Source organism: Eptesicus fuscus, chromosome 9, assembly GCF_027574615.1.
Source record: "Eptesicus fuscus isolate TK198812 chromosome 9, DD_ASM_mEF_20220401, whole genome shotgun sequence".
Classification (NCBI taxonomy): domain Eukaryota; kingdom Metazoa; phylum Chordata; class Mammalia; order Chiroptera; family Vespertilionidae; genus Eptesicus; species Eptesicus fuscus.
In genome coordinates this window covers 56404614-56430070 of record NC_072481.1, presented here as the reverse complement: position 1 = coordinate 56430070, position 25457 = coordinate 56404614, and the positions used below count along the sequence as shown (strand labels likewise).

Sequence of the window (25457 nt, the reverse complement as noted above, 5' to 3'; positions counted from 1 at the left end):
ACCTACACTTACATCTTCATCATTAGCTGTTTGCACTCTGTTTGCCTCAATAATAAATTCTTTTTAGTCTTGAGAACTTGCACATACTTTCTATTAACAACCTCCTCTGATGGCCCTCCCAGCTTCCATACCTGTTTTACTAGTTGGATATCTGATGATAATGCATTTTTAGAGGAATATTGGTTGAATGCTCTGGCAGAAAAACATTCCAAGGTCCTATTTAAACCAGTATTCATTACCATGGAACTAGTCCTCAAACTGGGAGGGACTTTACAGGTCATTTAGTGATCACCTCATTTTACATTTGGAGGTACTTCAAATTCATGCTATCTGAATTTTGATTTAGGTTCTGCCACTGAGTTATATGACTTGCATGACTGAGCAAGTCATACAGGGTTTATTGGCCTCATCTTTAAGAGTAAATGAATAATCTCTGGAGTTTATTTTAACTCAAATATATATTGGTTGTACTAATTCAAGCTAAAATTTATGCCCATAATTTTTTTTTTTTTTTTTTTTTTTTTTTGGTAGGGTGAAACATTTGGTGTTCACTATTGGCTTTAATTCTAATAAAACTCTGAAACAATGCTAAAGTGGGAAAATAATTTCAAAGTCTTTTAAGATCTTGATGTGTTTTTGCTATTTAGTTTCCAAAACTTATTTCAAAGCCAGTGTTACTTCCGTTGAATCACCATTACGGTATCATAACAATGTTAAATATAAAATAGTTTACCTCATGGAAGTGTTCTGCTTCTCGCTCTTTAATTTCAAGGTCAATGGCTCTCCTTCTTGCTCGTTCTTCTTCTATCTTTTTCTGTATTTCTTTTTCAGACAACTGTCCAATTTTTTCAAACTTGCTTTTTAGATTTTTAGCTTGAATAGAGCCACTCCTTTTCAGTTTGATTAATTCTTCATATTCCCTGCTCAATTCAAAAGTTTCGTTTTCTTCCTCTTGCTTAAAAAAAAAAAAAGGTATTTTATATATTAAATACTAGAAAATTAGTTTGTATTATAAACATCCAAAAAGTGTTCGCCATTTCCTATTTTAAACCAAAAATAAAGGTTAAATAACCTCCCTGAACACAATACCTAAATACAACCTGCTAAAATATGTGTATCAAAAATTAACTTTTACTAGGAATTGTAGAAAGATCTTTGTTCAAAGAACACTGAGATAGGGAAGAGTCAGATATAAATTCTAGTTCTGACACTCCTACTGTGTGGCCATTTTATCGCTTAACTAACTGGACGTGGTTTTTTCATTTCTATATAGAGTCAGAGTATCTCTAAATGCTTTTTGTCTTTGATTTGATGATGGCCTAATAAAGTTAAATATCAGTCTTAATACTCAACTGATTCAGCACCTCTACAGATACAGTCTGGTAAAATCCCTACACTTCACTATGTATCACTTGTATTCTCAATTTTATATTTTGCCAAGAAAGAAAAAGAGTCAACCTAAATTGGGATCTAATTTTTTTTAAAAACAAGTGTCTCTTCATTTTACTCTTCTTTCTTTAATCCCCACCCAAGGATATGCTTTTATTGATTTTTAGAGAGGAAGGGAGAGAAAGATGTGATAGAGAAACATTGATCTGTTGTCTTCTGAATGTGTCCCAACTGGGGATCGAACTTGCAACCTAAGTGTGTGCCCTTACCAGAAATTGAACCCTTGGTGTACTGGACAACACTCAAACCAACTGAGCCACCACCAGCCAGGGCAGGAACTAATTTTTTATACCATTTTATTTTGAAAACTTTTTTTTTAATAAATATTTCTATTGATTTTTTACAGAGAGGAAGGGAGAGGGATAGAGAGAAACATCGATGAGAGAGAAACATCCATCAGCTGCCTCCTGCACACCTCCCACTGGGGACACGCCCGCAACCAAGATTCCCTTGACCGGAATCGAACCCGGGACCCTTGAGTCTTCAGGCTGACACTCTATCCTCTGAGCCAAACCAGTCAGGGCTATTTTGAAAACTTTTTATTCACATTCCTTTCCCTTGGCTTTTCATAATTTATGATCACTAGTTCTTTTCTAAAATTTATTGTTGAGAGTGTACAAATGTCACCCATTGTTCCCACCCCACCCCAGTCCTTACCCTGTCCATTGTGATTACTAGTTCTTTGTATACTTCTTACACTAAAACCTAATCTCACTAAATGGAATGGTAAAATATTGCTGTTATTCCTGGTAAACTTTTCCTGGAGAAGACCTACAGTTTTATTGGGCTGAGGGGGCAAAAAAAGCAGGAATGGGGCAGGGGAGGTAGTCACAGTGGATGTGACATGAGGCTTAATGGCTCATTCAAGGGGGAAAAACATTTCTTTATACTACCGCTATTTTTTCACCTAGGGGTAAAAACAGACTACTTAAAATACCAGAAACAAATTTATGATATAATTCATTTTCAGCTTCCTTTTCCAAATAAATGCTATAATTTAGGCTAGATCTTAGAATATTTCCCTATAGCATACTAATTTTATTAACTATACTAGTGACCTGGTGCATGAAATTCGTGCACATTAAAAGGGGACTAATTAGAGGAAATAATTTAATATTGCTACTTGCCCTTTATAATAGAAGTGTCAGAGATGAAAGAAAATTAGTAAAATGTATATGAAAACCTTCCTCCTGTCATAGTCTGGGGCTCACCATGGGACCCAGACCCAGCCGGGCCCCCCTCGCCCCCCCACATTGGGTTAGATCCAGACCTGGCCAGTTCCACCCTTGTCAAGCCCTGCCGGGCAGGGGGCATAGCCTCAGGTCCCCTGGCCCCAGGGCCAGGATGGGGGGAGTGGCCTGAGGTCCCCCAGACCGTTGTGGGGGGGCGTGCCTTGATGTCCTCCATCAAGCCCCGCTGGGTGGGGGGGGGGGCCTGGCCTGAGTTCCCCCGTCAAACCCCGCCAGGCAGGGGGCCGAGCCTCAGGTCCCTCGGCCCAACACAGGGAGGGAGGTGCAGCCTCAGGTCCCCTGTCTAGCCCTGCTGGGCAGGGGGGCACAAGCCTCAGGTCCCTCGTCAAGCCCCACTGGGTGGGGGCGCAGCCTGAGGTCCCCTCTCAAGCCCTGCCGGATAGGGGGTGCAGTCAGGTCCCCCGGCCTGGTGCCGGGGAGGGAGGCACGGCCTGAAGTCCCGTCAAGCCCCACCTGGTGGGGGGCGCAGCCTGAGGTCCCCTGTCAAGCCCTGCCGGGTGGGGGCGCAGCCTGGCGCTGGGGCGGGGGGAGCAGCCTGAGGTCCCCTAGCCCAGCACCAGGACGCGAAGCACACCTTGAGGTCCCCTGTCAAGCCCTGCCGGGGATGGGGGGCATGGCCTGAGGTCCCCTGGCCTGGCACTGGGGCAGGGGGTGCGGCCTGAGGTCCCCTGTCAAGCCCCATGGGGTCAGGGGAGGGTGTAGCCTCAGGTCCCTGCTGATTGCTTGTTAAGGCTCATTAAGGGAACTTGGCCTCAGCTGTGGATGCAGCCATCTTTGTGATGAAGATGGTCAATTAGCATATTCCCTCTTTATTAGATAGGATATTTATACAGCCTTTATAGTCTCTTGGTTAGTGAGGGCAAGGAAGTAAATATCCCCACAGGCCCAATGCCCTAACCCATGACAAAGAGGCAACTTCTAAGAGATTGCAACCTCTGCACAGGAACCCCTCAGTTCCTAGATTAGGAGGAATTGGCAAGGGGCTCCCACCAAGTCACCTGCCAAACATGCCATGTCACTGCTAGTCCAAGGTTGCGATAGCCACTGGCCCCTTGCCCTAAGTTGGGCTGTGTGCTGTTCCCCAACTCTGCTCATTTGCTGTCAGCCCCTCCCCATCAGTGGCAGAGGGAGACTTGGAATGCTGACCCCCTCCCTCACCCTTCCCTCTCTGCCTATGCAATTGGTTGGCCATTCAGATGGAGGGCTGCAGCGTCCAAGGGCAAAAAGGAGAAAGTTAAGTAGGGCCTTGGGGGCATCAGTAGGTGGGAAGAGGGCTGCTGAGAACCCACCACAGGGAGGCAGGATATGTGGGTGAGCCAAGGCTCTAAGACTCAAGCGCAGGTTCCATTGTCCAGTTGGCTTGGAACTGGACAATGGAACACAGATTCAAAGTAAATCATTAAACATTTCAAGATGGCAACCTGAGAGAATTAGACCACTAAACATGACCCTTCTGAACATGGGGTCCTGTGAGGGCACAAGTTGCATGCCCATGCAAACGGCCCTGTACAGTGTGTGTGTGTGTGTGTGTGTGTGTGTGTGTGTGTGTGTCTATTTCATTTCAACACTAGAGAAGTCACACTAAAATGTGACAGCATCAAAGTTTTATCTTTAGTAAAATAAAGTGACTCAAAGGCTTGCCAAACTGATGTTCCTATTAGTATCCATGGCACTCCTTTAGTTTTATCTTATTTAGATTACATGTATCAGTTTATCAGTTTCAAAGATACGAACAAGTATAAATGGGTATATTAAGTACTCCCAACAGCTCTCAATAATGACAACCACATATAATCATGAGGTCTATGGAAATATATATTTACTTAAGGTATTGTAGTAATATCTCAGTCACTTGCAATCTTCTATATTTTTTAAACTACCAAGAAAGAAGCTGAGTTATGTGAGCTAGAAAGTGCACATAACTGTGAAAACTTGTATCAGGGGTCTCATTGGAGTATGTTGCATGTCCTTTATGTGAATAATAAATATTAACAAAGTTATTATGAGGAAATATATGTAAAATACTTAGAATAATTAATATTTGTGGAATACAAATGAGTATTTTTAAAACCTTACCTCTCCCATTTCTTGTCTCAGTTGTTCAAATTCCTGTTTTTCCATTTCTAGCTTATGCTTCCGTTCTTCCTCTGTTCGTCGTTTTTCTTCTTCCATTTTTTGTTTTAATAATTCTTCAAAATTAAATTCCAGTTTTCCCGGTGTAAGAGATTCTTGAGAGATTGTTTTATACATCTCTGGGGAGTCATCATCTACTACCTATATAAAATAATTATTTTATCACTCTTATCAGAATTATGCTTACTAAAAAGGGAATATTTCTTGTAGAAACTATGATTACTGGAATACAAAGGTTGTACATTGAACTAAAAACCAGGAGACCTAAATTATCTTCTAAAGTACAAAACAATAAATGGGAGGAATTATTAGAAAATGTAGACTAAGGTATTTTGTGATTACAGAGGAAATGGTGACCATCTATTCTCCATTCCAATGAACACGATGAAATACTTTGATTTTATACTATCAGTTATTGGAATTAGACATTAAGATCCCCTAACATTAAACATTTTTTAGTTGAATTAAAATAAATCTGTGGTAATAAAAATAGAGCATTTCAGTTTAATCACAGTTTTGTCTGAATGAATTAGATAACCCCTCAGGATCCCTTCCTTCATAATCAGGCAGAAATTATTCAATGCTATGATTTTATTATACTGATTTATTGATTGATTTATTATTGATTTTAGAGAGGGAGAGAGAGCGTAGAAACATCAATGATGAGAGAGAAACATCAATCGGCTGCCTCCTGTACACCCTATACTAGAGATCAAGCCCACAACCTGAGCATGTGCCCTGATCGGGAATTGAACAATGACCTCCTGGTTCATAGGTCGACATTCAACCACTGAGTCACACTGGCTGGGCTGTACTGATTTATTTATGGTCAGGCTAATTGAAAAATAAATAATAATAGTTAATATAGCTGCCAGGTACAATGCTAAGCACTTTACATGTATTGAATTATTTTATCCTGTAACCCTACAAACTAGGAATTATTAATATCCCCATTTTATAGAAACTGAGGCACTGAAAAGTAACTTGTTCAAAGTTAATACAAATAAATAAGTGGTAAAGGTAGGATTCAAATCTTAAAGATCTTTAAATAATAAAATTATAAATAATGATTTAGAGGTTTTTTAAATACTTTCATGAATTCCATGTCTTGACTGCCATTTTTTTCCCCAGGAATTGAATTTATGGGGTGGCATTGGTTAATAAAATTACATGGGTTTCAGGGGTACAAATCTATAATACATCAGCACCCCCAGTCAAGTTTTCTTCCATCATCATTTATCTCCCCTTTACCGTCTCCTCCCTCCCTCCACCCCCCTATCCCTCTTGTAATCACCATACTGTTGTCTATTCTAACAGCCGTTTAGATGTGACCTTGGGCAAGTTATCTAGCCAAAGTCTGAGTTTCCTTATCTGCAACAACTTTCATGGAGTTGTCATGAGAACTAAATAAAGTATGGAAACACTTAGTGGTGCTTGACACCATGATAATAACAAAATGGCAGTTTTATTATTACATTATTTCCCTGTATATAGGCAATCTCTAAATTGCAATTAGAAACTTTGCTTTAAAATCACTGACTTAGAATACACTTTACCATGAAAAGCAATTACCTACTTCTCTTTTTCTATCTTCTGAAAGTATATACATAAACCTCTGGCTTGAAATAGACATAGGGGAAAGAGAGAGGCAAAGGGTAATTATTTGTTCTAAGATTTATATATGACAGGCTTTACCAAAGAACCAGTTCAACTAAGAAACAATGTTTATATGGTCTTACCATCCAAAGATTGCAAAAAAAAAAAAAAAATTAGTGATATATGAATTAGCTGATCTATACTATGAAATTATGATACTTAGCCCTGGATAAGAAAATAATATAAATGAAGGGGAAACTTTCTCTTTTCTGATAACATAAATGTCTCTAGGTAAAACTAGATTTTTGGTTTAAGGTATTTTGCACTTTTCTACTAGTGAATCACTGGGCCTAAAATCTGCCCCCAGCATTAACTTTCCTGATCTTCACAGATACTTCTCATTTACCACTTCTGAATTATTCCACAAAAAATAAGTGGTTTCACAATGTTTGCAGGGCTTTTGTGTAGAAACCATTTGTGAAGCAAGGATTACCTCACAATGCACATAAGACAGCTTTAATCTCACTTATTCCACAAACATTAACAAGAAGTTTTTTATGCTAGAATATGTTGTACCACATGCTTGGTGAATGGTCTCAGCCTCACTGTGTGAGAAAGACAACCATAAGCAGCAACAATACAACATTAGTGTTATGCTGGGGGAGTCCTAAAGGTTATGAGAATGCATAAAAGGAAGACCTCTCTGGAACACGTGTTATCAGGAAAGGCTTCCCAGAGAAAACGGAACATATGACTAGGAAATAGAGCACAGGGAAAGGACCGAGGGACATGCTTCACACAGCATTCATGAGAGCATAGCTTTTTGAAGAACTGGGAAGAAATTTGTCATGTCTGGCAGATCAAAGAAGAATCAAGAAATGAAACCAGAGAAATTATTGTAGGGCAAGATTATAAAGAAATTTGTTTTAAAAGTTTTTGGTTTTTGCTTACAGGAAGTGGAGAATTTTTTAACGTCAAATTTACTTTTTTTTTTGGAAAGAAAGATCACTGCTGGCTTTTCAGGGAAGAATGGATTAAGGGCAAGAAAAGTTAAGAGTTGGCCCAAGGCAAGGGGTAACAATGACCTGGATTATCGTGGTGGAAATGGGAAATGTGAGAAAAATGATAGATTTTTATAATAATTTAAGAGGTAGGATAAATGAGACAGTGAGTGAGTGGATGTGAGGCATGAAGGAGAAGGTGGAAGTGTGTAAGGCTCCAAAGCTTCTGTGTGAGTACCTGGTTGGGTAACAGAGCCTCATATATCAACACTTGGATATATATGTGTCTGAAGCTCACCCAGACACGGGAAGAAAGCCAGACCACCGAAGCCAATGGAAGTGTTTCAAGGAGGAGATGCTGTGTTCACATGTCAACTTTCTTGAAAAGTAAGTTTGTCAGATAACTATAGATTTCACAATCATTAAAGTGGTATGCGAAGTACAACTTTGTGAGAATTAAGGTTGGTAGCAATATCCAGCAATGATGGGTGAGCATTTTGGAGTTAAATACTTGTGATTAAATAGCTTCGGTCATTTAATATATACTGGATGTGATGGAAATTGAAAAGAGAGAAAGGAGAGGAAGGGAAGGAGGAGGAAATGGGAAATGTGGGAAGGGAAAGGAGAGTGTAGAGGAGGGAAGGAAAGGTGGGGATAAGAAATTCCCTGTTCAGATACTTAGCCCTGGAAAACATCCTCTCCCAGAGAAGAAAGACCATATTCAACCCTCTATGCCAGTCAAAGCAATTCAATTAGAACCTTCTCAACACCACATGGAAGCAAACGCCTGTAACTGAGGTATTACATCACAGGAGACTTAAAAACTATTTGCCATCCCTACTCTTGGCACAAATTTCAGAAACAACAGTGTATTCCCCAAAATGTAATGGTTTCTCTTAACATAATTAAAAACCTGAGTGAATCCTAATGGCATTCTCCAGTTATATTCTGTCTTACCATGCTTCTCCGTGCTTCAGCAAATGCCTTCTTTTCCTCCTCTCTTCTCCTTCTGGCTTCTTCTTCTGCTTTCCTTTTTTCCTCTTCTCTCCTTTGTCTTTCCAGCTCTTCAAAACTGAGTTTGAGTTTTCCAGGGCGGTACCCTTTAAAAATGTTTTCTGTGTCTTGGTTTTCCTCCTCTTCATTCACCTAGCCAAGAAACAACTCTCATTCATCAAAGACAGGAATGAGTCATCAATCAAAGGGCACAGAATCAGCCACCTCAACAGGAATATTTCTTTGCCCTAAATATAGTTGACCTAAATCCCCTTCTTTTATAATATCTTATATGATAAAATATTCAAATTTGGACAAATTCCAAATAAATATATACTCAAGTTAAATAAAACTTCTCAAGCAAGTCAAATTTTTAAATAGATCAGATGAAGCATTTAAAAAATTTAAGGGGTCATTTAAGAGTTATTAAACATTAACTTTCCCAGAACAAACATAGCGTGTGTGTGTGTGTGTGTGTGTGTGTGTGCTTAAACTGAGGTTCAATTATACCTATACAGAGTCTCTTTGGAAGTAAAATAAATTTCTCATTAAAAAATATTTATGTAAAAGTCAAATTTTATTTTATAATTAACATTCTAGTTTAACATTAAATCAATTAAAATTTGTTATTTGATTAATTGATGGTATTTCTATTTCAGTTCACTAAACTGACAACTAATGTATCTAAAATATATAGATATTATGCAACTATGATTACCCAAAATTCATAACATTTTCAAACAAATGTCTAGAAAATTAAAATTTTGGAGGTATAGTCCTTAGAACATCATTAATAAAAGTTGATCAAGAAATTATGAAAGCTTTAAAAAATTATAGAGGTTCTATTTTTAAATTCTTATGCAATCTGGAATTGGTGTTTTCTTATTTCAGTTTTATTTTTTATTGATAAATCTATTAGTATAATAATAGTTAATATTTTTAAAGCATTTATTATATGCTAGACAGTATTGTAACTGCTTTTGGTATTAACTCCTTTAACAATTAAGTAGGCACAATTATTTTCGCTATTTTATAAATGAGGAAACTAAAACAGGTTAAATAATGCCCATATTATATCTCCCACTTTAACGGGAGATATCTGAACCCAGGCAGTCTGGCTCTAAGACTCATGTTCTTAATGATTACACTACATATATATATGTGTGTGTGTGTGTGTATGTATGTATATATATATGCTTATTTTACCATTTGCTGCCTTGCTTCTTCAAAAGCACGCTTCTCTTCTTCTAAACGTTGTCTTGCTTCTTCTTCAGCTTGCTTCCTTCGATTTTCTTGTCTTTGTCTTTCTAATTCTTCAAAAGTTAGTTTCAGTTTTCCAGGAGAAGTTGATTCTTTTTTTGCCTCATCATCCAGTTCATCATCCTAAGAAAACATAAAAACCCATCTTTTAATCATAAGGGAAATGCTGCTAACCAACTCTACTGCTTTGACTTGCTCCTTAAGGAAAAAAAAAAAAAAAAAAGAAGAATTACCATGACCAGTGAAAGACACTTTGCTTCCTTGAGAGACCGTCGTTGTTCTTCATATCTTATTCTTTTATCTTCTTCAGACTTGACCCTTTCTTTTTCTTCTCTTTCTTTTTCTAGATCCTCAAAATTCTTTATTTTCCCAGATGTTTTGTGTGATTTCACAGGTACCACTGTTATAAGTAGTGAATCATCTCCTTCCTAATTTATAAAATAGATAATTAGCATATTTCTTCCTAATCAAAATTTAGGTTTCATGGGATTTTATCTCCATCATTGGTGAATTTCATTACATTGTCATCAATGTTATGAAGAACAAAAATTTATACATATTTTTACAGATTTTTATTAAATATCTCTTATCTCCAAAGTCATTGTACATTATGAGTTAATGTAATACAAATCCATTGCTGATTAGGTTCAAGGATCATCTTCTTCCCTAGAAGATGGTGTTAATACAGCTGTTCAGATAAAACTACATGACATTATCTGAATTTAGCTATTCATGCACTAATCCCACAAAAGGTAGTATGCACGTGAGTACACTGTAAATCAATTTGATGGTGGAAGGATTCAGTTTAAACACACAAAGTTTCTCCATTTTTCTCCCCATGCAAGTTTTTATTTTATATCTTTTTAAAATGTTTTTTATTTATTTCAGGGAGAGGGAGAGAGAGAGAAACATCAATTAGAGAATCACTGATCAAGTGTCTCCTGCACACCCCTACTGGGGATCGAGCCCCCAACCAGAGCATACCCCAACCTGGAATCGAACTGTGACCTCCTGGTTCACAGGTCAACACTCAACCACTAAGCCACACTGGATGGGCTCTCCATGCAAGTTTTTAAATACTTAGTAAAGCAAATATTTAGTAGGTAAAAAGAAACAGGATTTCCAAGTGATTTATAAAACATTTTTGTACTAGAAACAAAACTCTTTGGCATTTGATCTTCTTGAAACTTAAATTGGTTGTTGTTTTTTTAATGTATTTTAGTTAGTTCTATTACATAATCTATTGTTGCTTCCAATTTATGTGGCTGTAGTTTTAGGCACACCATCAAATTGATTTTTAACTTTCTGTTAGATAGAAAAGGGTAACTAAATTTTCTGTGGCTGTTAAGTTTTTCTTCATGGTAATAGATAATACTATACTCTCTACTAATATATGATAACCAAATAAACTATCAGGAACTCTGATGAAAGAAGACAAATGATGAAAAGAAAACTGCCTTTTTAAACTGTAAGTTTTCAACAATCTCAACTATTAGTGATAGTTTAAAAAATATACAGTCTTGACAGAGTTACCTCAAACTGAGACTGTCTCTAACCATGAAAGCAAAACATACTTTTCTTTAAAAATACTAAGGTATAATGTTCGAAAGTGCAAAAATATGATTTGCTTTGCAAAATATTTTTGTTCTTTTTATTGTTGCTGTAGTTATAATAAAAAGAATAAAAACTTAATTTTTAATTAAAAGATTATTTGTGAATCAGATAGTTTTAGGTGAATGTTTCATTAAAGTAAATGTCCATTTACCTCTGATGCTGATTCAGTTCCCGTATTGTTTATGTCCTCAATCTATTGAATGAGAATTTCATATCATTACATTACATTAGATTTCTTTTTTTTTTTTTTTTTTTTTGCTTTTAAACATACAATGGAAAAATAATTTAGTTATGACTTATGGTAAATTTTTAATTTGTAATTTTTGAAATATTTTTGGTTCAAATTAACCAATTATATCCCTTTAAATGCAGATTAAACCTTATATTGTTTTTTGCATTTTGATATAAATATCAATATCTAGGGACCAATATATTAAGAAAAAATTAAAATAGAGTCTACCTTTGTAATATTGGAATTTGGATAATTGACCAAACTCATGACCTGGCAGTGAGCTTACATAAGCATCAGTTATTAATAAAATTATCCATTTAAACTGAGATACAGAAACATTTCTCCATTCTCTGTCTCTGCCCCAGTAAAAGAAAATCTATCATCAATCAAATAACCATAACTGTATTTACAATAAAAAATATATGGCAAAAATATAACTGACACAATAAAGTGTGATGAAAGGTATAGGCTTTTACATGGCTAGTTTAGAAAAGGGAAAAAATTCTGGAAGTCATAATTGTCTATATTTTGACCAAATCTAGGTAGGGAAGTCCCCCATTCAAAAGGAGGGAGCTCAATTTGGCCATTACTCATAAGAAATATCATTGTTAGCTTGAAGGGCAGGCTAATGTACAAATACTGAGAAATGAAGAGAAGAAAGGTAATTTAAAGAATGCAGTGTTTGAGATCTCCGGAAAAAGAAATATAAGCAATGGGAAAAGTTAGAAAGTAAAAATTCATATTGTTTATTATTTTCATTTGATTTTTAACACCGGTGAAAGAGCCTGGAAGTAGCGTGTACCTCCCGCAGCCGAAGGGAAATCCGTTGTACCTTCGTTCATATGAGGAACTGGGATGGCTAAGGCCCTGTTCTGACACCATCCCACTTTCCTATGTTCTCTGCCAAGTCAGAAGTAATACATTTTATTAAGATACCAAATTTTTTGAAAAATAAATTATTCTGAACAAATCGTTAAAATACATCTATTTTTATATGTTAATAGTTTATTAATAGTTGTGTTCAGAGTAATTTGCTTTGTTACAGAATTATTTATCACACCGATTTGCCATGTAAATGGTGAAGGCTTTATTGAATGATGTATTATACTAAGAAACAATTTAATGGATCTATAATGAAATAACTACAAAATCATTTCCTTTCCAAAAGATGTTAACAATTCCTCTACAAATCACATTCTCTCAATAAAAAGTTCTAGGAGATATGATGAGAAGCCAGACATTGAGAGTATAGGGAAGAATTTCACTCAGCCTCCCTCCTGACTCAGGAATCCCTTCTATAGCATTTTTAAAAAATTGATTGATTTTAGAGAGAACAAAAGGGAGAGAGAGAGAGAAGGGGAGAGAGTCACCGATGTGTCGTTCCACTCATTTATGCATTCATTGGTTGATTCTTGTATGTGCCCTGACCAGGGATCGAAGCCGCAACCTTGGCTTATTGGGATGACACTCTAACTGAGCTACCCGGCCAAGGCTATCGCATTCTTGAATATGGACTTGTACAAGTGGATTTTTCAAACAAACATTAAGACTCTTCTTGCCCTAGGTCCGTGGTCAGCAAACTGCGGCTCGCGAGCCACATGCAGCTCTTTGGCCCCTTGAGTGTGGCTCTTCCACAAAATACCACGGCCTGGGCGAGTCTATTTTGAAGAAGTGGCATTAGAAGAAGTTTAAGTTTTAAAAATTTGGCTCTCAAAAGAAATTTCAATCATTGTACTGTTGATATTTGGCTCTGTTGACTAATGAGTTTGCCGACCACTGCTAGACTGTTTGGATAGAGTGTCAGCCTGCGAACTGAAGGGTCCCAGGTTCAATTCCGGTCAAGGGCACATGCCTGGGTTGTGTACTTGATCCCCTGTAGGGGGTGTGCAGGAGGCAGAGATGACTTTCATCATTGATGTTTCTATCTCTCCCTCTCCCTTCCTCTTTAAAATCAATAAAAATATTTTTTTAAAAAAAAGAAAATAAAGATTCTTCTTGACTACCTATGTCATACTTTACTACTTATATTCAAAGAAAGATTAAATTATATCAGATATGAGCAGAAAATGTACTTAATTAGGATTTTAAATTATTTGAAAGATAGAAATTGCTATTAGTAGTTCATTTTGTTCTACATAAATATTCTCAAATAATTTAACAGGCCAAAAATTTCATTAACCAAGATTGTATGGCACCCTGCCACATAGTACTGAGGTGGTTCTCTTTCACGATTATATTTTATTTCCATCTCTCTTTGAGTATCATGTGTATTCATCATGTTCAAATTCACCTCTTCAACATACACTTAGTTTTTCTTTGAGAAACCACTACCTACATATTCAGTGCCTGGGGTTACGATGGGTCTAGTGAGTAATCAGTGCTTTTTTTGAAAATGGACAAAAGACTTAAAAGAAGTACACTAAACCCATGTGCGTACTCATTATTTGCTGCCAAACACCCTGTATTTTAATTATATATTTTATTATAATGTTATTGCCTTACTTTATACTTTATAATATAAATAAAATTACATATATGTATTATCTTTATAATCTACATATATAAAAGGTTAATATGCAAAGTGTCCTCTTGGGAGTTCCACCGGGAGTTCAATCACTTGCTATGATGTGCGCTGACCACCAGGGGGTAGCGCAGAACATGGTGGGTGACCAGCGGCAGGGGCGCTGAGGGAGAGAAGGAAGGAGGAGGGGGTGGGGGGAGGGCCTGTTCGGCACTGATCACTGGCCAGGCCTAGTATTATAACTGTATTCCCTTCTGAAATTTCATTGCAAAGGTATACTAGTCTTTGACAACTGGAGGTGACAGGGGTAAAGTATATACCATCCTTTCCTCAGATAAAGAGGTACATAGTCATAAAATAGAGGAATTTTCAATTGTTGCCTATAATTCATCTGGCATATGTCATTGTCTGCCACCATGCAAGTGGTTATTGGTGCCATAGAAGTGGTTATTTGCAAAGTCTAGGTAAATAAATTTTTTTGACATGCAAATATGGCGTATGCTTTGCTTTCTTTGTCACTTTTCTTTTTAGAAAGGTAGCAGAAGCTGAAAAGAGCATAGCAAATAGATTTAAGGCACTTAAAGAGTAGGCAAAAAAAAGCCAAGTACAATCTCACAATTACAATTTTTTTAAGAGACAATATACTATAAAGACTCTTACAATATTTGTTAAAATACTGATGAGAGAAGGAGGAGAACCTAAAATGGTTCTATAACATTTTATCTATATGTATTATCATTTAGGTGAAACATTAGGTATGTATAGCCTACTTACTCTATAACAGGCACAGTTCTAAGTGCTTTGCATTTATTAACTCACATAACCTTATTTACGACTCTAGGAAAATAAATACCATTATTATCTCATAAAGCTCAATTGATCATCTCTTTTGATCTTCCAATGTAGATCTGGTTGTAGCACATAAACAGTATAACTGTCTCTGTCAGCTATTCAACTATATGATTATAATGTAAAACAAATATCAATATATTAAAGACATTTTTGTGATCAATCAGTTCTTTATTTAAAATATAATAATTATTATTAGAACTGTAAGTTTCTGTCATTATAATAGTTAATATTTGAAAGATTAGCTTTTTCTGGACTTTATATCATATCCTTGAGTATTTCAAAAATACCAGCCTCTTACTTCTCATGTACTTAGCTAAAATATACGGGAATTTGAAATTCATTAACAGATTATATAAAATCACAGTAATAATACTTTAATTCTCATTTCTCCTCTATGAGCATCAGTTATATAAAGGAAACTAGAGGCCCGGTGATGAAATCATACAGGGGGAGTGGGGGTGTCCCTCAGCCCGGCCTGTACCCTCTCGCAATCCAGGACCCCTCAGGGGATTGGGCCTAAACCGGCAGTCGGACATCCATCTCACAATCTGGGACCGCTGGCTCCTAACTGCTCGCCTGCCTGATCACCCCTAACCATTTGCCTGCCTGCCTGATCGCCCGTAACCACTCACCTGCCTGTCTGATCGCCCCTAACCTCTCTGCCTGCCTGCCTGATTGCCCCTAACCACTCTTCTTGCCTGTCTGATTGCCCCTAACCGCCTCTGCCTCAGCCCCCACCACCATGGCTTTGTCCAAAAGGACGTCTGGAATGATGTCCAGAAGGTCATTCAGCTGTCCGGTCTAATTAGCATATTATGCTTTTATTATTATAGATGGCTGTCACACATTTGCTCCCCGCTCCTATTACCATCCCCAACTTAAAAAAAAAATTAAATTAGATAGTACCATTATTTTTGTAATAGATTTCCAGAACATATATATATATATTTTTTTTATTGTTAATCTTGACTCAAGGATATTTTTCCATTGATTTTTAGGGAAAGACAGAGAGAGAAAAACATCAAAGTGAGAGAAACACATTGATTGGTTGCCTCCTGCACGAGCCCTGACCAGGGCCTGGGCCTGGGAGGAGCCTGCAACCAAGGTATGTGCCCTTGGCTGGAATCAAACCCGGGATCCTTTGGTCTGTGGGCCGATGCTCTATCTGCTGAGCCAAACCAACTAGGGCTAATAATACCATCCTATCTAATAAAGAGGAAATATTCAAATTGACCATCACACCATCACAAAGATGGCTGCGCCCATAGCCACAAGATGGTGGTGCCCAGTCCTCTCAGCCCCGCCGGAGTCCCACAGTCGTTTCAGCCCAGCCAGGGGGGCGACAGGTGCACGGTGCGGCCGGACCTGCCCTCAGCCCCCCAGCCGCCCAGGGCCGGCCTGAGGTGCAGGCAAGCCTCAGATGGCGGCTGCCCAGCCGACACCGAGGCGCAGGCAAGCCTTGGGTGGTAGCTGCCCAGCCAACGCCCAAGGTGCAGGCAAGCCTCAGATGTCAACTGCCCAGCCGCCCAGGGCCACCCAAGGCTCAGGTAACCAGGGCCAGCCAAGGCTTGCGCTGCCAGCAGCGGCAGCAGCAGAGGTGTGATGGGGCGTCGCCTTGCCCTGATCGCTGGGTCGTCTCCCGCCCCTGAGGGCTCCTGGACTGTGAGAGGGGGCAGGTCGGGCTGAGGGACGCCCCCTCCAGTGCATGAATTTTCATGCACCGGGCCTCTAGTCCTATCTAATAAGAGTAATATGCAAATTGACCATAACTCTGCTACACCCACAAGCCATGCCCACCAGCCAATCAGAAGCAAGTATGCAAATTAACCCAACCATGATGGCTGCGGCCATGGAGCAAGCAGGAGGCTTGGGTTTCCCCGGCAAAGGGGGAAGCCAAGCTTCCCCCACACCCTGGCTGGCCCTGGAATCCACTCAAGGCTACAAAGGTTCAATTATAAAAGATAAATAAATCCCAACAAAAATGGCAGCAGCCACGGAGCTGGAGAGAGCAGGAGGCTTGAGTTGCCCCCGGCGAGGGAGAAAGCCAAGCTTCCGCAGCCCTGGCCTGCCGTGGCCTCCACTCAAGGCTACAAAGCTTCAATTATAGAAGATAAATAAATCTCAACAAAAATGGCTGCGGCCATGGAACGAGCAGGAGGCTTGGCTCCGCTCAAGGCTACAAAGTTTCAATTATAGAAGATAAATAAATCCCAGATACCAGGGCCTCCACTTGGGTTGCCGGGGGGCGTGGTCAGCCTGCAAACCACCACAGGCCCATCACCCAGGCCACCCCATGCCCCAAGGAAACCCCCACCCTGATCCGGGACACCCTTCGAGGCAAACCAGCTGGCCCCCACCTGTGCACCAGGCCTCTATCCTATCTAATAAAAGAGTAATATGCAAATTGACCATCACTCCAACACACAAGATAGCTGCCCCCATGTGGTCAAAGATGGCTGCCCCCATGTGGACACAAGATGGCCTGCAGGGGAGGGCAGTTGGGAGGGACCAGGCCTGCAAGGGAGGGCAGTTGTGGGCGATCAGGCCAGCAGGGGAGACAGTTGGGAGGGACCAGGCCTGCAAGGGAGGGCAGTTGGGGGCGATCAAGCCTGCAGGGGAGGGCAGTTAGGGGTGACCAGGCCGGCAGAGGAGGGAAGTTGGGGGCAACCAGGCCTGCAGGGAAGGGCAGTTATGGGTGACCAGGCCTGCAGGGGAGAGCAGTTGGGGGCAAACAGGCTGGCAGGGGAGCAGTTAGGCATTAATCAGGCTGGCAGAGATGTGGTTAGGGGATGATAAGGCTGGCAGGCAGAAGCAGTTAGGGGCAATCAGGAAGGCAAGCAGTTGGGAGCCAGCAGTCCTGGATTGTGAGAGGGATGTCTGACTGCCCGTTTAGGCCCGATCCTACCTGGGGGTCCCAGATTGGAGAGGGTGCAGGCTGGGCTGAGGGACACACACACTCGTGCATGAATTTCATGCACCAGGCCTCTAGTTATTAAATAAAATGTGATTTAATTGGTTTCAAATTCTTGAGTAGAAAGATATGCTCTTTATGCCTTAGTGTTTGATAATAACCAAGTATTTACTGATTGCTGTTAAAAGACCAGCATTTTATTAAGTGTTTGTGGATAGCTTATATGTGAAATTGTCTTATATCTATACTAGAGGGCTGATATCTATACCAGTATATCTATACTGGGGTCCCTCAGCGTAGCCTGCGGGGATCGGGCCTAAACTGGCAGCCCAACACTGCCTGCGCTTCTGCCTGCCACTCCTGATCATCCCGGCACCACTGCGCCTGCCACCACCACCACTTGGTAGGCTCGCTGCAGCTCCGCTGCAGTCTCTGGGCTGTGACGGCCAGCTGTGAGCCCTGCATCTGGCTCCTGTCAGTCAGCTGAGTGGCGCTTCCACTGTGTGAGTGCACTGACCACCAGGGGGCAGCTCCTGCGTTGAGCGCGTCATAGCTACTGGTCATTCGGTCACTTAAGCTTTTATATATATAGATAAAATCCTCTAACATGTCAAGAAAAATAACCAATGAGGATAGTGTAAGGAATGTGGATGGAAGGGTAAAACGGTATATAACAAAAGTCACCTCAGTATTCAACCTTAAAATAGGCACATTCTGCCCTTACCCTTCTAGGCATTTGATATTAAATATTTGTGGTTAAGATCTTGTTTTCAAGGTAGCTACTATGTAATAGGTTCATGTTACAAAATATTTTAATTAGGCAGCATAATGATTAGTTTTACTCTGTAAAATTAGTTTCTAAAGCAAATACCAAATTAATATTTAGTGTATACCTGCTCAGCCCTTTTTGCTAATTCACGTTGTATCTTCCTCTTTTCTAACATATCCTGCTCAATTCTGCGTTTTCGTTCCTCCTCTGTTCTCTTCCTTTCTTCCTCTTGTCTTTGTTTCTCCATTTCAGCAAATCTACCTTTAACAGTTCCTGAGAATAGATGAAACATGTTTGATACTTGGCTGTTTTCCTTCTTTACAATTTCATTTACAATTTACCCTTCAAGTGTCTTACCTGTTAGCTTGGGAACATAAGCCTTATCCACTTTAGAAGGCACCTCTCCCTCTTCATCAGAAGCAAGCATTTCTTTAATCTAGATGGTTAAATAAATTAATATGAACATGTCACAAATTTAGACTAAACCACATTATATACAGAGTTGGAAATTAGTTTTTAAATACAGAAAATTATCTTAATTACGGTTAATATGAAACATAGTTAGTGTGAATAATGAAATGTAAATTAATAAGATGAATATTTGCACAACAGTAAAATAAATTAAAATAACCTCCTGTTTTCTCCTGTTCCATTCTCTCTCTCTAATATATTGTTCTTTTCTTCTTTGCTTTTCGTCTCTAGATCTCCTTTGATTTCTTTCTTCCCTGGCTCTCTGCATGGCTTCAAACTTATCCTTTACATCACCTTTGCCAAGTTTTGGCACATAGGTTTTTGGGACAGGTTTAGATGAAGAAAGCAGAATCTTCATTAGAAGAAAATAAAGAAAAGAAAGTGGAAAAAAAAAATAAAGGTAGGAATAAGTTAGGTAAAGATAGACCAGAATAAGCAATACAAGAAATACTTGTTGAAACAGAAAATAGAAATGAGTTTGAAACCTTTCTTTGAACCATAAGAACCTGATTATATACTGTTGAAGTCTAAATCTAAAAAAGGAAATTACAGAAAATATGAGAGTAAAACTTTTATTAATATATAGTACAGAAGTTCCATTTTGTAAGTGCATTCCACTGAAGCTGAGGGCCAGTAAAATATATAAATTGAATACTGGATTCTAATTTAAAATAACCTTTATTTTATCATCCTACTCCCATTGCTTGCTTAAAAGATACCCAGACTAATTTTTTAAAATATATTTTTATTGATTTCAGAGAGGAAGGGAGAGGGAGAGAGAGAGAGAAATATCAACACATCAACGATGAGAGAGAACTACCTATCCGCTGCCTCCTGTACACTCCCCACTAGGGATCTAGCCCCCAACCCGGGCATGTGCACTGACAGAGAATTGAACCTTGACCTTCTGGTTCATAGGTTGACTCTCAACTACTGAGCCACACTGGCCGGGCACCAGACTAATGTCAATAAATTAGATGAAGTTGAAAATAAAGCAAAAGTTTAGGCTTTTAAGTTTAATTCACACATTAATGTTCTTGCTTGTTTCCATATCTAATATGAGCTAAACTTAAGTCTAGTCCTTTGCCGAAACCGGTTTGGCTCAGTGGATAGAGCGTCGCCCTGCAGACTCAGGGGTCCCAGGTTCGGTTCCGGTCAAGGGCATGTACCTTGGTTGCGGGCACATCCCCACTGGGGGGTGTGCAGGAGGCAGCTGATCGATGTTTCTAACTCTCTATCCCTCTCTCTTCCTCTCTGTAAAAAATCAATAAAATATATTAAATAAAAAAAAAAGTCTAGTCCTTTATTTCTCATTTGAGGTTAAGATATGCCAGGGTCTTTGTGCATAGGCAGATACTTATATTGTTACTGCCCATCCAGAACTTCTATAAACCAACATTAAAATTGTGTAAGAATGCCTGCCGGTGATGCTCAGTGTTTGAGCATTGACCTACGAACCAGGAGGTCATAGTTTGATTCCCAGTAAGGTCATATGCCCTGGTTGCGAGCTCGATCCCCAGTGTGGGGTGTGCAGAAGGCAGCCGATCAATGATTCTCTCTCATCATTGATGTTTCATCTCTCTTTCCCTCTCCCTTCCTCTCTGAAATCAATAAAAATATTTTTTTTAATGTGTAAGAAAGCTGTCTCGTTCCAAATAGGATGAGCTCCATAGGAAAATTCCCAAATGGCAAAAGAGCTTCCCAAAGCTTTTCCTCCACTATAAAACCTAGAAAGCAAGTTATTTTCATCATTTTTTAAAATTAAGCTGATCTCTAAAAGAAGTTTCTATAAATAAAGCTTCAGTTCTTACTTAGAACGCCAAACCCTTTCTCCTAGCACTAATGACAAATTGCTAATTAATCTGGCATACCCAGCCTCTATTTTATCCACGTATGGTGTCATTGGCCATTTAAGGTTTTATTACGTTTATAATTTGGGGGCATCACCAAATTTGGGGGTGGGTTCTTCTTATTACAACTCTCCATACTGCAGCCAAGAACCAGAAAATGGCTGAGAAGTTTTATTGCAGCTTCTGGAGGAAGTGCTAATAGGGACCCTCACCTGAGATTGAATTATTGCTAACTCCTGAGAGTACAAGTCAAATCCATTTTTTTAATACTGAAAATATAACTTCTAAGACTTAGCAAGATATTAAAATTCTACTCAAGATGTTTCCCATCACATCCACTTGACAATCATTCACAAATTTAATAATCACGATTCTTAGATTGGAACCCAAGCAAAACTACGGGACCCAAGACCAGCCTATGGATTTCTTATGATTTATATCTTGACACTGTGTTGTTATGAATTTCTCAACATGACCTTTCCACTGAATAACTGTCCTACAGTCAACCTTAGGTTTCCCCCTACTTCTTTTTTAACTCTGGAGACTTACCTCAGCCTTTTGGGAAATATCATTCATGTTTGCTCTATGTTGTCTTGGGGTGATTATGAAGCTTTGTGTATTTTTGCACCTGAAAAATATATTAGTATGGAATAAGAATTTTAATGAGTTAATTTTTTAAAATATGCTATGCATTTTTGTAAATATTAATAGTATGTTAATTGCTCCTTAAGAAATACTGACATTATCCAGGTAAGTGCTAAATTGTGATAACTCTTAGCTTCTTTTCCCAAGATTTAGGGTAGAAAAGGTACAAGATGCATGGTATAAAAGATCTTTGTAAGTGTGTGTCCCAAAATAGCTTGTGACTACATCTAGTGCACTTACAAAGAATTTGTATCCTGCAGTTATTAGGTGTATTATTCTATAAATATTAACCAGGTCAAGGTGGTTATAGTGTTATTGAAATTTCTGTCTTCACTTTTTTTTTTAGCCTAGTTTCATCAGTCTTCAACTATGTGGAATTACCTATTTCTTCTTTTAATTCTGTCATTTGTGTCTCCTATAATTTCGAACTCTCTTAAGTGCATATACATTATGATTTTAATATCTTCTGTTAGAATTGACCCTTTCACCAGTATGAAATTTCCCTGTCTTACCTTATTTCCTTGAACTTATCTGATATTAAAATAGCCACATCAACTTCCTTAAGTTTAGTTTGCACAGTATATCATTTTCTAGCCATTTATTTTCAACCTTTCTCTCTCTTTACATGTGAAGTACATCTTTTGGGCACATCACATAATTGGACTTTGTGGTGTGTTTTTTTTTTTAAATCAATTCTGATATCTTTTAATTGCAGTGTTTAGTCTATTAACATTTAATGTAATTATTTATATGAATGGACTTAAGTCTACCATTTACTATTTATTTCTAATTTGTCCTCTCTTTTTTTGTTCTTTTACTATTCTTGCCTACTTCTGGATTAACTGAATACTTTTTAGAGTTTTATTGTAATTTATTTATTGTAATTTGTAAAATTAAAAAACAGCTTTACTAAGCTGCAGTTGACATACAATAAACTACACTTTTTAAAAGTGCACAATTTGATAAGTTCTGACATATGTATGTATTCATGACATCATCACCACAGTCAAGAAAACGAATATATACATTATCCCCAAACATTTTCTCAGACCCCTTACTTCCTTCCTCTTCCTGCCTCTCCCACCCTCACCCCCAACCCCAGGCAGATATGCTTTCTGTCACTACAGATTAGTTCAAATTTTCTATAAATGGAATTATATAGTATGTACTTGATTGTCTGGCTTTTTTCACCCAGTATAATTATGTTGAGGTTCATCCATGTTGTTGCATTTGCCAATAGTTCATTCCTTTTTATTACTGATTATTATTATATGCCACAATTTGTTAACCATTCATCTGTTGATAGACATTAGGGTTGTTTCCAGTTACTGACTATTGCAAATAAAGCTGCTATGAACATTCATGTACAAGTCTTGAGGCAGCCAAGAGATGTTCCTTTCTCATCTATGTTTCTATCCCTCTATCTCTCTCCCTTCCTCTCTCTCTAAAATCAATAAAAACATATTTAAAAACAAAAAGAAGAGAAATGTTTTGTAGTATTCAGTGTGGTCTTCCATATCTTTTGTGAGATAGATCCCTAAAAAAATTTCGTATTTGTTGTTGCTTTTGTAAATGGTGTTGTTTTTAGGTTTCAATTGATAATTGTTGCTAGTATATAAAAATATAATTTACTAGAGGCCCGGTGCATGAAAATTCATGCACTGGAGTGGGCGTTCCCCCAGCCTGGCCTGCCCTCTCTCACAGTCCAGGAGCTCTCAAGGGTGGGAGGTGACCCGGCCATCAGGGCAAGGTGATACCCCATCACACCTCTGCTGCTGCCACTGCTGGCAGCGCAAGCCTCAGCCGGCCCTGGTTACCTAAGCCTCGGGTGGCCCTGGGTGGCTGGGCAGCCACCATCCAAGGCTTGTCTGTGCCTTGGGCTGGCCTGGGTGGCTGGGCAGCTGCCATATGAGGCTTGCCTGCACCTTGGGCCAGCCCTGGGTGGCTGAGGGGCTAAGGGGACTGTGGGACTTCAGAGCCAGAGGCGTGGAGGGGACTGGGGGGCAGGCTGAGGGTACTGGGCACTGCCATCTTGTGGCTGTGGGCACCGCCATCTTTGAGGGCAGGGCAGTCAATTAGCATATTCCCTCCTTATTGGCTGTGGGTGCCGCCATCTTTGTGATGGCGTGAGGGTAAATTAGCACTATTTGTTAACCATTCATCTGTTGATAGACATTAGGGTTGTTTCCAGTTACTGACTATTACAAATAAAGTTGCTATGAACATTCATGTACAAGTCTTGAGGCAGCCAATAGATGTTCTGACATATGTATGTATTCATGACCTCTTTATTAGGTAGGATTTTTGTACTCTGATCTTATATCCTGCTAAAGTAAAATTATCAATTCTATTGGGTTTTTGTTTGTTTGTTTTAGATCCCATTAGATTTTCTACATAGATGATTACATCATCTGTGAACACCTTTTCCTTTCCAATCTGGATGTCTTTTATTTCTTTCTGTGGTCTGATTGTACTGGCTAGAACTTCCAGGACAGTGTTAAGTAATGAGAGCAGACTTCTTTGCCTTGTTCCTGATCTCAGGGGAAAAATTTTTCTCTCACCAATAAGTATGATTTTAGCTATAGATTTTTTCTTAGATGCACTATATCAGATTAAGTTCCTTTCTATTCCTATTATGCTGCAGTAATTTCAGGAATGGGTGTTGAATTATCTAATGCTTTTTCTGTGTTTATTAAGATAATCATACGGTTTTTATTTTTATTATGGTGAATTTATTTATTTTCAAATGTTAAATCAACTTTCCATTCCTAGGATAAACTTCATTTGGTCATGATGCATTACCCTATACATCCTGATAGATTCAATTTGATAAAATTTTGTTAAGAAGTTTTGCATCCACATTTGCGAAGGATATTGGTCTGTAGTGTTTTTTTTAATACTTTTTTTTTTAATTGATTTTAGAGAAGAAGGGAGAGAGAGATAGAAACATCCATGAGAGAAACATCAACATTGATTGGCTGCTTCCTGCAAGTCCCCTGCTGGGGATCAGCTCGAAACCTCTTAGTGCATGGGTCAACGCTCAATCACTGAGCCACACAGGCCAGGTGGTTTGTAGTTTTATTTTCTTGTAATACCTGTTTGATTGTATTTTCAATATTTTTGTATTGATTTCAGAGAGGAAGGGTGAAGGAGAGAGAGATAAAAGCATCAATGCTGAGAGAGAATCATAGATTGGTTGCTTTCTACATGGCCCCATACTGAGAATCGAGCTCAAAACCCAGGAATCAAACCATGACCTCCTGGTTCATAGGTTGACCCTCAACTACTGAGCAACACCTGTTTTTGTTAATTGAGTAATACTTCTCTCACAGAATGAGTTGGGAAGTATTTTCTCTTCTTTAATTTTCTGTAATAGTGCATATAGAGTTGGTATTATTTTTTTCCTTAAATGTTTGCAAGAACTTCCCTATGAAACCATCTGGGGCTAGCTTTCTTTGTGTGAGGAGATAATATGATGGGGTGAGTGGGTCTCGATTCCATGTAACTATTAACCAGGTACTAACTGTTGTAGTTTAATGGGTCGATGGGTGCTTATACATTACTAACAACAATTACTAATAGCCCTGGCCAGTTTGGCTCGGTGGATAGAGCGTCGGCCTGAGGACTGAAGGGTCCCAGGTTCGATTCTGGTAAAGGGCACATGCCCGGGTTGTAGGCCCAATCCCCAGTGGGGGGTGTACAGGAGGCAGCCAATCAATGATTCTCTCTCATCATTGATGTTTCTATCTATCTCTCCCTTCCTCCCTGAAATCAATAAAAATATTTTTTTAAAAACCCAATTACTAAGAAAAGCAGGCCATGCTTGAATGAAAGTATGTCATTAATCAAGGTTTACAAGCAATCTACTTCTATGTGCCTGAGATAAAAATAACAAATAGCTGTAGTCCTA

General features: G+C 38.8%; 1 protein-coding gene across 6 annotated transcripts in view; it reads right to left on the bottom strand.

Moving 5' to 3' along the window:
- The window catches only part of NEXN (nexilin F-actin binding protein), a 41344-nt gene that overhangs the window by 4655 nt on the left and 11232 nt on the right, over positions 1-25457 (bottom strand). For 3 of the 6 annotated variants that reach the window (XM_028142463.2, XM_008139453.3, XM_054721096.1), the window contains exons 2-11: positions 21452-21530; positions 19213-19404; positions 18939-19017; positions 18706-18854; positions 11448-11489; positions 9916-10110; positions 9629-9805; positions 8387-8575; positions 4776-4973; positions 734-955 (exon numbers count right to left, since the gene is read on the bottom strand). In XM_028142463.2, coding sequence (XP_027998264.2) covers positions 734-955; positions 4776-4973; positions 8387-8575; positions 9629-9805; positions 9916-10110; positions 11448-11489; positions 18706-18854; positions 18939-19017; positions 19213-19404; positions 21452-21530 — 1522 coding nt within the window. The remainder of the gene's footprint in view (positions 1-733; positions 956-4775; positions 4974-8386; positions 8576-9628; positions 9806-9915; positions 10111-11447; positions 11490-18705; positions 18855-18938; positions 19018-19212; positions 19405-21451; positions 21531-25457) is intronic. The other 3 variants (XM_008139454.3, XM_028142465.2, XM_028142464.2) reach the window with 2 other exon arrangements.